Source organism: Cynara cardunculus (genome assembly GCF_001531365.2).
Source record: "Cynara cardunculus var. scolymus isolate 2C chromosome LG 14, CcrdV1, whole genome shotgun sequence".
NCBI classification, from domain to species: domain Eukaryota; kingdom Viridiplantae; phylum Streptophyta; class Magnoliopsida; order Asterales; family Asteraceae; genus Cynara; species Cynara cardunculus.
This window is the reverse complement of record NC_037541.1, coordinates 3,876,128-3,891,434: the sequence shown is the minus strand read 5'-3', so window position 1 is coordinate 3,891,434 and position 15,307 is coordinate 3,876,128. Positions and strand designations below refer to the sequence as shown.

The window sequence follows — 15,307 nt, the reverse complement described above, 5'->3', positions numbered from 1 at the left end:
ATATATATATATATATATATATATATATATATGGATTAAATTTACAATCGACAGATTTGAACATTCATAAACGCCACGAGACTTCTCAATAATTACAAAATTGTCACCTTGCAACTTTAGACCATTAGATCATTAGTTTATAAATTTGATCAATGAACATAAATTGGTCTTACGGATTTTGGTCTCACGTGAACCCAACCCAAATACCTTATATATATATAGATATATATATATAGATATATATAGATATATATATATATATAGATATAGGGTATATTTCTTTTACAACCTTGTGTATTTGTACAACCCTTGCAACCCAATTAATTGAGATATTTATAGAAWTGATGAGAGTTCATTTATTATGATTTGAATATTTATGGAATATAAATAGAGTTCATTAATTATGATTAATACTTTATATTAGGAAACAATCAAAACTTCTATGAAATCACATATTYATCAAATGAAATGGACGGTTGAGATTGGGTTGTATTGATTGTACAAATGTCAAGGGTTGTATAATAACCAACCTCTAGATATATATATATATATATATAGAGATATATATACACTATTAAATAAATAATGAATGTGTGGGACAATAATGACAAGGTTTTAAATGGAATGTTTGACCAAAATTTAAACATGGATTTGAAAACCGTCCATGGTGTTTTCAACCCTTTCCCACTCTTTCAACTCAATCATCATCCTCATCCACATATCCTATTCAATCCTTCCTTCCTTCACTCCATGATTTAATTCCATACACACATGGGAGAAAGATTCAAAAAATAAAACCAACAGGTAACCATTCAATTGGATGGTATATATAAGTAATTGAAGTTGTTTTTTCGTTTCTATACAGGTGTGCATGTTATACACATGTGCGTACCGAACAAATTGCTTAAAAATTACTTCTATGCACATGTGCATACCATCCAGATGAACGGTCACCGGACTGTTTCTCAATATATCATTTTCTTGCGGTTTTCCCCCGAGTCTGTATATATATATATATATATATAAGCGAAGGATCGTGTGAAAAAAATAGTTAAAGTGAGAAGCGTAAGAAAAGATCTAGACCCTTGATCACCTTTAATCTCCAACTCATCCATGAATCACATTTGATAAGGGGATTGATGCGGTGCATCTTGGTGCATCTCAGTGCATCTTATCCTAATATGCATCTAACGGTGAAGATCATTTTTTACGCTTCTCACCTTAACTCACCTTCTCACCGGAACTTAACCCTATATATATAGGGAGAAGTTCATTTGAGAAGTGACAAGTATTTGAGAAGTAAAAAAGTGATCATAACGCTTTATACGATCAAGATTGGTCAAGAATTGCAACTTTGACTGGTCAAACTAAAATTAGAGGGGTAGTTTCATAACTTTTACAAATATGCGGCAAATAAGTGCATATTTGAACCTATAGTTATATGTGAATCAGTTAATTAGTTCATATATGAATTAGTTTATTAGTTCATATGTGACTCAGTTAAATAGTTAATATGTGAATTATACGGGTCCACATATGACCATATAGTTCGTATGTAAATCATATGGGTTCACATATGCACTTGTTTTGCCGTCTATTTATAAAAGTTACGAAACTACCCCTCCATCTTCCGTATACCGTGTGAGAAATTATCTGATGTTTCACAGTCAAAGCTGTAAATCTTGACCAAATGAAGGACTAGGATCACTTCCTACTTCTCAAATGAACCTGTAGCTATATATAATAATAATAATAATTTACAAATACAACCATTAATATAAACCATACAAATCAATCTCAACCGTTCATCTAGTCTAATTAATATATCGATTGTTTCATAATATTAAACGTTAAATGTAATAAATAAACTTTGATAATCTTCCATAAACATTTACACACTGATTAGGTAAATAACTATAAAAAATAAATACAATTATCTCCTTATTGTAAAATATATGTACAAAAGTGGCATGACAGAGTAGAGCAAAAAAGAAAAGGCAAGAAAATATGAAAAAACAAAGACCAATATTAAAAAGAAATACAGTTGTCTCTTTAGTGTGATTAGTTAAATAAGAGCTCAAATGAAGTAAATTTCATTGCTTGGGTGTACAAAATGTGGGACCTACAAGATTCATTCGTTCTTTTTTTTTTTTTCCTGATAGATGATCAGAACTTCATCTGGGTTCGAATCCTACTGAGAGGTCCACTAGAGATCAGAAATTGTTCGAAGTCCAAAGAATAGTCATTTTACCAAATTTGCCCCCACCTTGACCCTTAGCTAAGACAAATCGACTTAAAGACCTTTTGGTCCACACTTTGTGTTGATCATTACCAATGGATAATTGAGACCTAGTTCAAGCTTATGGTAGTGCACGTGCATTTGAGTTGATGCCAAGAGTGAAAACACTTACCCTTTGGAGCAAATCGAGCGGATAGAATAGATTTAGACCCTTTGTGAGGTGTCTATGAAATTAGCTTTGTCTTCATCGTGGGTTTGTCTTGTATGTCAATTACTTCTATACCAGTTAAACCGCATTCTCATGAAAGGCTATGAATATTTGTGAAAACTCGAAATCAACTGATGAGTCTTGTATCGTGCTAGATTCTTCGTATTTACCCGAGTACAGTCAAAGTTCTAAGTGTGATGATATTTTTATAGCATCGCATTTTCATGTTTTACTATATATATAGGCTCAAAATCTCCACTTTTATGTTTTAATAAGCCTAAATTGTGTTTTATAAGCCTATTCCAAGTTTTACGTTGATCAGAGCAAGAAGGCGAGAAAACGCAAAGAAAGTTGGTTGGTAAAGCTTAAGAAGGTTGTACGAAATAAATCGTCAAAGAAAGGCAAAACAGAGGAACATGCTACCTTGCCATGCAAGGGTCGCATAATATATATGTGGACTTACAGTATACGAAATGCTACCCTGACATGCAAGATCGCATAATCTTTTGGTTTGCATGCATTGGTTTTGTGATTCCATTGTAATCGATTAGGACAAGTTTATTTGTTGGATTTCTATGATTAATGTCAATTTTACTTGAATGTCGATTGATTTGGGCAATTTCTTGATGTTCATGTGAATGGTCGAGTATCTAGATACGTAACTGTTTAAAGATTTTGACAAAGTGACAATTGAACCTACTTGATTTTAATATGGTTTTTGACATACGTTTATGAAATCTCGCAACCGAGCTTATGACTTTAAATTGGTATTTTTTTCTCACCCGATAAAGGTAGTTGCACGTAGGAGTTTAAGAGCTTGTTTAAACTCTTATTTGTAATTAAGATTTTTAAAGAGCTTATTTTGATCAATATTTAGTTAAAGAAAAACTCAGATTATCATAACTTGTTGGCAATTTCAACCAATTTGGACTTGTCCATTTTGTTACATATCCAAGATCGAGACAATGAGACCGTTTACTAAACACTTACCCGGTAAGTACTTATTGGATAATTTTCCTCACCGAATGAACATAGCAATGGCTAAGAATCTTACCCGGTAAGAGCGATAATAAGGATTGAGAGTCTTACCCGGTAAGTGAGGATGGCGACTCTTACCCGGGTAAGCGCTTACCAGGTAAATTGTTGTATATGATACGTTTTGATGTATTACAATCTTACCCAATAAAATAAATTATAGTGTTGACTCATAATGTTAAACACTTACATGGTAAGCATTTAGGTAAATAACCCCTAAGTACTTATATCTTTACCAAAGTAGAGTGTTACTGGACTTTAATTTCTTGCACTTTTATAACCATTTTGAATTATATATCAATCCGACCCCCTCCCTTGCAATTTAACTTTAACTAACCGTATTGATTGTTGAACCGAGTCCCTGTGGATTCGACCTGACTTACCGCTGTTGCAATTTTAATTGTCAACAAAGGGTTAGTTAGTTAACTATTATTTAGTGGACTCGACATCCGTCAAATTTTTGGCACCATTGCCGCAGACTCGACATTCTAACGGTTTATGCCATGATCTTCAAGTACAAGTTCACTCCAACGAATAGATTCAGCCTCGTTAAAGTTTTTCTAACACCAACACAGATAAACTTATCATGTTATGTTTTTTAGATATAAAATTATATTTTATTTAATTATAAATACCCTATTATTTTGTAATAACTAGAAGGGTACTCTTGCAATGCAACGAGATACATTTCGATTCTAATGTTTCGTTTTATTCTGTCTCCTATCGATGTTATAATACTGTTTTATGTGGTTTTGAGAAAAACAATAATGTTTTTATTTTTAGATAAAATATAAATTTGAAGATATTTTAATTTTTTTAAATATATCGATATTAGTGTCAAATAAACTATTAAAAAGTTCTTGTTTTGTTGTATAATTTCTTTAATTCAATTTTTTCTATTTTAATTTAATTTAGGTTTAATAACTAATTAATTTTTTGATTTAATAATATAATTTTTTATAAAGATAATAATTAAGTATTCTGTTATAACACAGTGATTATCCTAACTATATTTTAGACTTTTTATATTTAAAATGACATGTTTATCTAGCATTTGATTACTTTTATCTGCAGTTAGTTACACGAATTCAAACATGAAGCTTTAATAAGTTGTACTTATGCATTATTTACTTGTAATTTTGAATTTTAAGTAATATGTATCAATAAGCAGTACTTTGTGTATAAAAAATGGTGTTTAAGAGTTTTTGTCAAATGCTTTATAATATAGTATAGATACGAGGGCGAGAAAATGCATATCAACAAGGATAAACTCAGATACAAAGACCATCTGTTTGTTCCATACTTATCTACGTATGAGCTAGAACACATTATTGTCAAAATAATTAATTTTTTCTGTGAGTTAAAACCGGCCGGGTCGTTTTAAATTGTCCCATTTCAACGTTCGAGAAACTTTTGAAGCATTTGTTTATCTCGAGCTCGAGCACAAAATAAAGCTTGCTTAACTTAACGAGTTGAGCTCTATAACACCAATGCTCAATTTGAATTGTTCAAAAGCTTAATTAAACTTTACGAGTCGAGCCATTTGAGCACTTTTTTTTGAGCCAAACATATTTATATGTTATAAATTGTATAATCAAAATATAAAAATCACCGAGTTTGAACAAATAAACAAGTTAAAAGCTCAAACATTAAAAAAAATATTCGAGTTTAAGTTCAAGCCCCATATTAAAAAATCTGGTTTTCGTGTCAGGATTTTTCTAGGGGAAGACGTGTTTGACCGTTTCACGATCAAACGGAACCTGTTTTGTAAAATGTCAAAGTGATGCCATTATGTGTTCGGGGGTGTTTGGGATTGCTTATTTGAAACAACTTATGTTTTTCTATAAAAACAGAAGAGTTTAACTTCTTCAAAAATTACTTATTATCAGTTTAGCACCGATATAAATTGTTTATCCAAAAACTTAAAAATGCTTATTACCGATTCTCCACCGAAATAAGTCAATAAATTATTTTTATATGTCATCCTTACACCCCAGGATGCGTCTGGTTTTAAAATTTATTTTCCTACAAAACCCTAATCCGGAGCTTCATCGTCTACCCTTCGTCGCCGGTGGGCTTCCGACAGGTAAGCTTCTCTAAACACTACACCTAGTCCGGCTGCTCTTCTAACTTGTATCCGCATTGTTAATTGTCATTTAATCACATGAATAACGAACACTCGCAATCCATTGAATTTCTTCACTATGAATTAGGGATTTTGAAAGCATCGAAAAGGTTTTATGTCAAGGCGTGTTTCTGTCCGAAAATCGAATTAGGATTACCTCACCGGTAACATTATCAGTATCAAAATAGTATAAGCTTCTCACTTACAGGGAAAATAGTATAAGCTTCTCAATTTGCAAAAATGCCTTACCAGGTTTGCAAAATGGCACAATAAGATCGTTGGTATAGACAATTGTCTCTTACCGGTAAGTTACCTTGTAAGAGGCAATAAGGGACGTTTAGCAAATGCTTACCAATTACTGGAGTGTCACTTCCCTTATCAGGTGAGCAACCGAGAATCTTACCAGGAAAGTGGCCTACTGGGTAAGCACACGTTACGAGGTAAGTGCTTACCTAGTAAGTGTTTGGTAAATGGTTTTAACTGTTTAGTAAACGACCCATTACTTTTGACTTAGTAATTTGAAGTTTGAGAATCAAGAATTAGGCCAAAAATTAGGATACATTCTGGGAAAATCAAACTTGCATCGAAGAGAAGCAAATGAAAGGCTTTCATAAAGAAAAGCTCTTAAGCTTCATTGTTACATTGCCAAATTGGTCAAACAGTGGGATGAGGAGAAATTGCTTGTGATATTGTTCCACTAGAGCCCATAGTTATATGCTTCTACTTCACGTGAGTTTCAATACAATCCGCTGCTGAGTTTTAATAAACTAATATTGATGTTCTTTTTTGCTAGTTGCTAATGGTGATTTTCTTTCTAAGAGCCAAACTCTTATGTTATACCTAATATACAAATGATGACTACTGATTTGTCTTGTTTTAGACCTAGTTGCTTATACTGATGTTCTTTCTAAGAGACAAACTTTTATTTGCATAATCAGCTGAGAAGGAACCCAAAGTCTACGAACAAATAAGTAAAGTCAATTTAGGATTTGTTTGTTTGTGTAACATGTTTTTCAGCACTTTGTCATTATTATTTTAGTAGTCTTGAATGTTAGAGTTAGATAGTTTTGGATTATTATCTATTGAGTTACAGCGGTCAAAATACCAAATCGCAGTTAGTACTGTGATCTGAAATAGCGGTTACACGATGATATAGCGGCCCAAAAATAGTTGTTCATATAAATATGTAGAATTATAGACATATTACATAATACATATACATATAAATAGCTTAACATATTATGTGTAATCAATAAAAATAGAAATTATAAAGTCACAAATAGCCGAAAAAATGAAACTCACTAATAGTCCCCCAAAAAAGAAATTCACTAAGACTTAGGACAATGGTGAATTTATGATTGGTGAGCAGAGACTACGACGAAGATGAACATATGTGAGACTAAAATGATTAATAAACAGAGGGAGTGAGGACCACGATTAATGAACAGAGGTGGAGGTTGGAAATGGTTTAAATAGAGGGAGTTGAATGCTTGATGATGTTGAAAACCTAAATCTTAATCGTTGATCAGTAAAGAATAAATAGATGGATTAAATGATTTAAATCATTGAAAAAAACAAGTTCAAGTCCAAAATAAAAGCCCAAATTATTTAAATAGGTCCAATATAAGCTGGTTAGACAAAAAAAGCCCAACCACTAATAGCGGTTATGCGGACCACTATTTTGTTAGAAAATCGGCCATTTAACAGTAAATAGTATCGCCAATTCTCAGCACCGGGATTTAACCACCGCAACGAGAACCGCTGTTGCACCACAATTAACAACATAGCTTACATGCATTATATGCAATCTATTATTGGATTCAATGATTAAAAGTGTGTCAAAACATAAAAATGTGAATTTTAGATGAAACAAAGGCCTTAAGCTAAGGTAGTGCAACGCAACAAGAACCTCTAATCATAAGGAAGGTTTACAATACTTCAAAAAGGAAGTAAACATGGGTAAGTTTGAGTTTGGTCCTGAATTACCAATATACCGTGTTTGATATAACTCTAGAATGGTATGTGATTTAATGGTTACAACTGTCTATCTCTGCCACCGTCGACCACCTCCACCACTATCGACTACCACTACCACCGTCCACCACAAGCACCACCTCCACCTCCATATCCACTACCGTCGGCCGCCACTACCACTACCGTCGGCCGCCACCACCTACCATCAGTGGCCACCGGCCACCGACCACCACCACCATTGACCAACACCTCCACCTCCATATCCATCACTGTTGCCACTGACCACTTCTGCCTCTACTTCCACCACTACCACCACCACCACCGCTGACCACCTCCGCTGACCACCTCCGCCTATACCTACGCCACAATCACAATCTTCACTTCCAACACCACCAGTAACCACCATACCAATCACCAGTACCTCTACCTTTATTACTACCTATACCTCGATCACCCCCACCCCACCTCTGACCGCCACAACTACCATTGTTGCTGCAACAACCTCCACGGCTGCCGACCGCCTCCGCCTCCACCTCTGCCAATTTATTAGGGGACTATTCGAATAAAACATAGTTTTTTCCGTTGTTGAATTACCATCAATTATACAAAATTATTCATTCAAATTTAGTACTATCAGATGTATTTATGTATATATGTATATTTGTAAATAGTGTAAAAATGCTTGTAAATAAAATTATTTAATGTCTACTTGATTTCTGTCATTAATAACTATTATATAATATATAAAATCATCAAACAACATTTAGGGGCAACGGTCTTAGTTGTACCAAACACCAGACAAACGACTTGTTATGTTCCATTCCTGATCAGTACAATCCTGTTCTTTTGTCCTGTTCAGTTCTTTCCTGTCCTATCTAGTCCGGTCTGCATACCAAGCCCTACCTTTGTCGCATAACTTTATGAATGGTTTTACTTTTGTCGCATAATTTTGTCTAGTTTGTTTGTTGCTAGAGCAATTTGAGATAATTACTTTGAAAACTGGCAAGCGTTTGCACTCGTCAAATTTACTGCGACTTTCATTGGTTTTTGGAAATTTTGGGATGCTGGGTTAGGCGGGAAGGCAATGGGGTCACTGAGTAATATGGGGCACAAGTTGAATGGTTGCTTATGGTTCCTATTTTTGAACTTTTTGTCTCGATAAAGCAACTTATCAACAAAGGTTATTAGCTACCACTGAACTACTTTCCGGGGTCATTATCGGCTTCACAATGCAAACTATTTTATACCCAACTTGAATTGACATGGCCAAAGCTTTAGTTGAGGTCCGGCTGGCAGAAACCCACCACGAAGCGTTTACATCCTTGCTTTGTCCCTGTTTGTGCAGATTAAAGTATGGAAGACAAAGAGGAAGTGAAGACGTTCAAAGAACTAGGAGTAGTTGATCAGTTGATTGAGGCATGTGATAGTCTTGGCTGGAAAAATCCTTCTAAAATACAAGCCGAGGCCATTCCTCATGCACTTGAAGGTTTAGTCTTTTCGATCATATGTTGAATATTGTGGTTTTTGTTATGTCACCATTTTTGAATTATGTTAATGGGATTAGGATTGGTTATTTTGCATCTTCAGTCTAGCTGATGTTGGCTGTTTGCATCAAACGTTTAGGGAAGGACCTGATTGGGCTAGCACAGACTGGTTCCGGTAAAACTGGAGCTTTTGCTCTCCCAATACTCCAAGCTTTGTTGGAAGCTCCACAAGCGTTTTTTGCATGTGTGCTTTCTCCCACAAGGTCTGCGCTAAACCTTAAACCCTTTGTTCGGTAAATTTAATGGATTTTGTGCTTTATATTTCTTCCATGGTCTTGAATTCTTTGTAGGGAACTTGCAATTCAGATTGCGGAGCAGTTTGAAGCGTTGGGATCTAGCATCGGCGTGAAGTCTGCAGTGGTGAGCTTTTGCTTAGTTGCTTTCATTCAAATAATTTGCAGATATAAGATGAACTTCTCTGTCTTTATGTTATTGCATTACAGACTGTTGTCCCAGAATAAATGTCCACATTTCTGTTTTAGCTTGTCCCAAAAATAAGTCTCCACTTTCAAAAGTGAATATCTGCTTTCCGATTCTACCCTTAATAATGAGATGAAAAAATTCATTACTTCTTTCTTATATTATTAAGGGTAAAATTGTAATTTAAGTAATTAAAAAAAATATAATAATTACACATTTCTAATTTCATTGTGGACACTTATTTTGGGACGGAGGGAGCTTATGGCTAAATCGAAGTGGGTAGATGATAAATTAAAGGGAGATGGGAAATGGGATACATGAAAAGATAGGATTAGATGATAACCATCATGATTAATAATTACGAATCTGTTTTAACCTTTGACTTCAAATTTGCAGCTTGTTGGAGGGGTGGATCAGGTACAACAAAGCATTGCTCTCGGAAAGCGGCCACACATTATTGTAAGTTTACTATTTAGCTGCCGAAACATGTATTATATGAACCGCTAGACCGCTATACCACCGCGACAACTGCTACATCATACCACAGTCATGAACCGTGATTTCAAATTTTGGCCGCTGTAACAGCATAGCAGTTACTGCATCTTATACAATTTCCTCTTAATGCAGGTTGCGACACCTGGACGGCTCGTGGATCATTTATCCAATACTAAAGGGTTTTCTCTTCGCACTATAAAGTACTTGGTAAGAGCTTGACTTTTCTTGGTAGAATAATAGGCTATTGTAGGGAACTTATTTTAATTTCTGCATTTCATAAAGACGCAATATTCTTTCTTTTTGATGATTATGTTGAGTTGGTTTCTGTTAAGATGAAGCGCATACTTCTCGTGCATGTTTTTCAGGTATTGGATGAGGCAGACAGGTTGCTAAATGAAGACTTTGAGAAGTCGTTAGATGAAATATTAAACGCCATTCCTCGTGAACGGAGGACATACCTATTCTCTGCTACAATGACTAAGAAGGTTTGATTGCTGTTACTGCTGCACTTCAATATGTGTTTTTGGTGAACCTCCTCTGATATTTTCTTTTTGAAGTATATAATATTTATATACTGCAAATGCAACAAATAAACTGACATGCCCTCCTCACCTTCGGTGAGGTTTGAACCTCTGGAGGCCGAAGGCTCATATACCGCTAGGACAAAGGCCCTTTGGTTCCTCTGTTAATCTTGTTATAATCAAAATCTTCAAAATAAAGTTGTCCGTTGTTGCGGTTTGTGAATTATAACTGTGATACAATTATTAAAGTTTAGGCTCTCATAATCTATTATTTTGGTATCTACTTCCTTTATCCCATGAAAATTGCAGCATTGGACCCAACACTGCCTTGTCTTACACTATCTAGTAAAGCTGTGTTTGGCAACCATAAACCAGCTTACTTTTTGAGCTTTTTGAAAATCCCTATTGGTTTGCCATAAGCTAGCTTTTTGAGAAGGGGGGGGGTTTCCATTTTGTTCTTCCAATTATGCCCCTTATACCTTTTCAGTTATTTTTCATACGATTTTTAGGTCATTTTACCTCGTCAATTAGCTTATGAGCTAGTTTTTACTAAAAATGACTAGTTTATTAGCTAGTTTATCAATCAACAACTAGTTTGCCAAACATAGCATAGGGTCTGTTTGATTGGTTTTCCTTAAGTCCTATATGGATAAAGCTGTCTGTGTGGATTGATCTGTCTGTATAGATTGGGAAAGTGTTTGTTTGGGAGGGTTTTTTCATTGATGGAAGGAGCGTACTTTTATTGGGAATGACAGGTTTGACAAAAACTTGGCTTTTTGCATAAAGTACCCCCTACTGAATAAACCAATTTCTATATCATTAAACTACTACCAAACAGTCATGTATAATTGACCAAATAAGTTGTGAGTCTCATTAAGCTCATTAAGCTGCTAACAAGCAGGCCCTAAGACTTGGCAATTTGTCAAGAAAAGAGTTGTTGCAATCTTCATGGGACATTTCGTAAATGGATGTATTGCAAGTGTGATGAATAGAATATCGATGTAGTTCGAGGAACTTAGCAGGTTCTCCTCTATTGTTAAATAAATATGAAAGAAATCATGTATGCGGATATAAAGTAATGTAAACGAGCTTGGAAGTTGCACACTAGAGGTATTGTTTTTGGGCATCATTGTACAACAAACAAGCCGCCGCCGCACCTTTTCTTTTTGGTTTCTCTGTGTACCATCGCTAATTGATCAATCGCGAAGTAAGAAAAGATTTTTCGAGCGAGAGAAGTGAGTAACATTACAATTTCTATCATTGCAATTTGCAGGTTCAAAAGCTGCAGAGAGCTTGTCTAAGAAATCCCGTAAAGGTAACAATATAAACCTTCTACAAATTGCACGGCTATTGAACATTCAACAAAATCCATATCTTCTTATCCCTTTCAGATCGAAGCAGCGTCAAAATATTCCACTGTTGACACCTTGAAACAGCAGTTTCGTTTTGTACCCGCGAAGCACAAGGTCTGTAACCTGGAACTGGAATAGAATTATATATTGAGTAGTGCTCTAAAAATAAAATCATTTTGTATCCACAGGACTGTTATCTTGTATATATCTTGATTGAAAAGTCTGGAAGTACATCTATGGTTTTCACTCGAACTTGTGAAGCCACCCGGCTTTTGGCTTTGATGCTGCGGAATCTTGGTTTACGGGCGATCCCGATTTCTGGTCAAATGACTCAGGTATCATTTTTGGGTTTCTTATAAGCTTTCTTTATTGATCTTTTTTAGTTCTAACTTTCTAAAAATGTTGTCAATTAGGCAAAAAGGCTTGGTGCATTGAACAAGTTCAAAGCTGGAGAGTGTAATATTCTTATCTGTACTGATGTAGCTAGCAGAGGACTCGATATCCCTTCGGTTGATATGGTGATAAATTATGATATTCCCACAAACTCAAAGGTCAAGATCTATTCTTTCTTTTTGCAAACTTCACAATCCGGGGTCAATAGTCGCTCTACTCTTCGGGGTAGAGGTCTGGTCTGCTTACATCCCATCCCCCAAGACCCCACCTCTAGATTTGTCTGGTGACATTTGGAGCGTTTGTTGAATTATGATATGGGATTTCAGGACTATATTCATCGAGTTGGAAGAACTGCACGTGCAGGCCGATCTGGGGTTGCCATCTCGTTGGTGAATCAGTACGAGCTGGAGTGGTATATCCAAATAGAGAAATTAATTGGTATGAGTAATACTATTATACATATATATATATATATATATAGAGAGAGAGAGAGAGAGAGGGAGGTTCAAATGAGAACAATTTCTATATAAAAGAACACGAACACGGCCAAATCACACTAATGGTCGATGTTAAGGTGTGCGGGCGACGTGCCCTCAACCTCTGGTCGCGGCCAAAGTCGTGTGAATCACACGTGATTTTAGCGTAAAATTATATGTGATTCGACTGTTTTTTTATTCTCTTATTTGGTTATTATTCTCGTGTGAACCTGATTTTCTCTCTCTTATATATATATATATATATATATATATATATATATATATATAAATGTTGGAGTCCTACATCGGCTAGACATGGTCTATCTAATCTTTATATATGTCGGAACCTCCCCTTTTTAAAGGGCTTTTTTGAAGACTAATCTGAAAGTGTCTCACATATTCTAAGAGCTTCTCCAACATGTTCTCCAAAATAGAGATTTTGGGGATTTTGGTTAGTCTTTTGCTTCAACTGATTCTCCAAAATTTTATTATATTGAAGAAAATAAAAGAGAGAATGTGAAATCCTCCAAATTTGGAGAATTCTCTACAAAAATGATTACTGATTTTTATTCTTCTCACCAATGAGAATCATTGAAATTAAATATTTAGGAGACATAAATAGTATTTTATTAATTGTAGTGAATATTTTAATAATATATTAATGTTGTAATCTTCAAAACGGAGAAACTGTTGGAGTTGAATGTAATTCTTTTAAGAGAATTTGTTGGAGACGCTCTAACATGATATTGGAATTGGTGTCTATCATCACTGGTGACCCAACGCACTCAGTCAAGCCTATGTTCAAGGAGGTGCATCTAGCTTCTGTTTGAGGGGGCGTGTTTGGAATCCACATCGACTCTAGACATTGTCCATCTAATTAAGCCTCCATTTGAGGGGGCATCTTGGAGTCCACATCACCCTGTGTTTATAAGGGATCTCCAATCTAACGGGGTTTCACATATTCCAACACCATAGCCGATATCCATGAAGCTAACAACTACTTTTCATCTTCAGGCAAGAAGCTGCCGGAGTTTCCAGCTGAAGAAGCAGAAGTGTTGTTGCTGTTGGAGCGGGTGACAGAGGCGAAACGGTTGTCCCTGATGGTATGTTTTGGAACGATATCTTTTGGAATGACGGATGGGTGTTTAGTGCCATTTATGTTTAATTCTTTGATTGGATATTTGTGTAGAAAATAAAGGAAACGGGTGGTGGGAAGAGGAGGAGAGGGGACGACGATGAGGGAGACGTTGAGAAATCCCACACGCAGAACAAGAAATCGTCAAAACGACGGTAGATAGAGACATGAAATCACAATTTTGGCTTCATTGATGATGTTAATTTTAGTATAATATGTATTAATTTTAAGGCTACAAATTGGTTGTTTAAGTTTAGTACGAACGTTTTTATTTGTATTGTTTTGGTTCTTGGTATATTATAGATGGTTTGATAAATAAAATAAGTGAAAAATGTAAAAAGACGGAGATGCCCATTATTTTATATATAAATCTTTTCTTTTGCAAACCATACAAAAAACAGTATTTGTGTCTTTTTAACTGATTCGTATTTTACATATAGCATTGTTTATTTAAAATAACTTAGGTTTTTTTTTTTTACAAAAATACTTGTCAACTTATTATAAGTTAAAAGAGTTTAATTTCTTCAAAAACTCTTTATTATCGGTTTGGCACCGGTATAAGTTGTTTATACAAATACTCAAAAGTGCTTATTACCGGTGTTACACTGGAATAAGTCAATAAGTTGTTTTTATAAGCAATCCCAAACACCCCCTAATGAAAATGATTATCTGTAAAATATGAATCAATTCTCATATGAAACAATAACAGATTTTGTTACCTTAGTTTTATGTTGTTTCACTTATGAAACAAGATTTTATGTTTTTTGTAAAAAGATTCATAATAATGTTTCATATGTGTTGAACAAAGACTAACACCAAACCAAACGAATAACAATTCATATGTTTTAAAAAAGAATAATATCTCTCATGTGTTAAAAAACGATTTCATAAATCGTAAAATACTAACACCAAAACGAACCAAATCCCACAAAGATGGTTGAAGAAAAAACTAGAGTACCAGGAGGTGCCTGATTGATTTGTGCTTGGCTCCAAAGGTCAAAAGTACCAGAAGGTCTCGGGTTTTCAAATCCAAGGAGGAATAAAAATCCTCTTGTGGCCACGGAGGTTCAAATGCGGTGACTTCAGGCTATCTGCAAAACATGTGTTTGTCCTGGGATTAGTCGGCTCGCATAACGGGTTGGATATCCAGGTTAATAAAAAAAAAAAAAAAAAAAACTAGAGAAGGTTCAAGATCTATTTTATCTTATCTTTTACGTAGTTGGTTGATTTCACGACTTCATCTTCTTGCATCCTTATCTTATTGTTGATTTTGCATATGTTTTTGTTCGTGATGGTCAACGATGGCGAGGGGGTGAGAAAGATGGTCGGCGAGAGGGGTGAGGAAGATAGTCGGCGATGAGGTGAGGTGAAATTATGGTCGGTTGATAAA

General features: G+C 35.0%; 1 protein-coding gene across 1 annotated transcript; it reads left to right on the top strand.

Moving 5' to 3' along the window:
- The first annotated feature begins 5,500 nt into the window (after nucleotides 1–5,500).
- On the top strand, nucleotides 5,501–14,254 carry LOC112526685 (DEAD-box ATP-dependent RNA helicase 10-like). Its single transcript, XM_025137066.1, has 14 exons — nucleotides 5,501–5,568; nucleotides 8,927–9,067; nucleotides 9,205–9,328; nucleotides 9,416–9,485; nucleotides 9,942–10,004; nucleotides 10,173–10,247; nucleotides 10,406–10,525; nucleotides 11,835–11,876; nucleotides 11,953–12,027; nucleotides 12,102–12,248; nucleotides 12,327–12,464; nucleotides 12,633–12,744; nucleotides 13,797–13,885; nucleotides 13,972–14,254. The coding sequence occupies exons 2-14, from the start codon at nucleotides 8,935–8,937 to the stop codon at nucleotides 14,074–14,076; spliced, it is 1,293 nt and encodes a 430-aa protein (XP_024992834.1). The 5' UTR covers nucleotides 5,501–5,568; nucleotides 8,927–8,934; the 3' UTR covers nucleotides 14,077–14,254.
- Nucleotides 14,255–15,307: the final 1,053 nt, after the last annotated feature.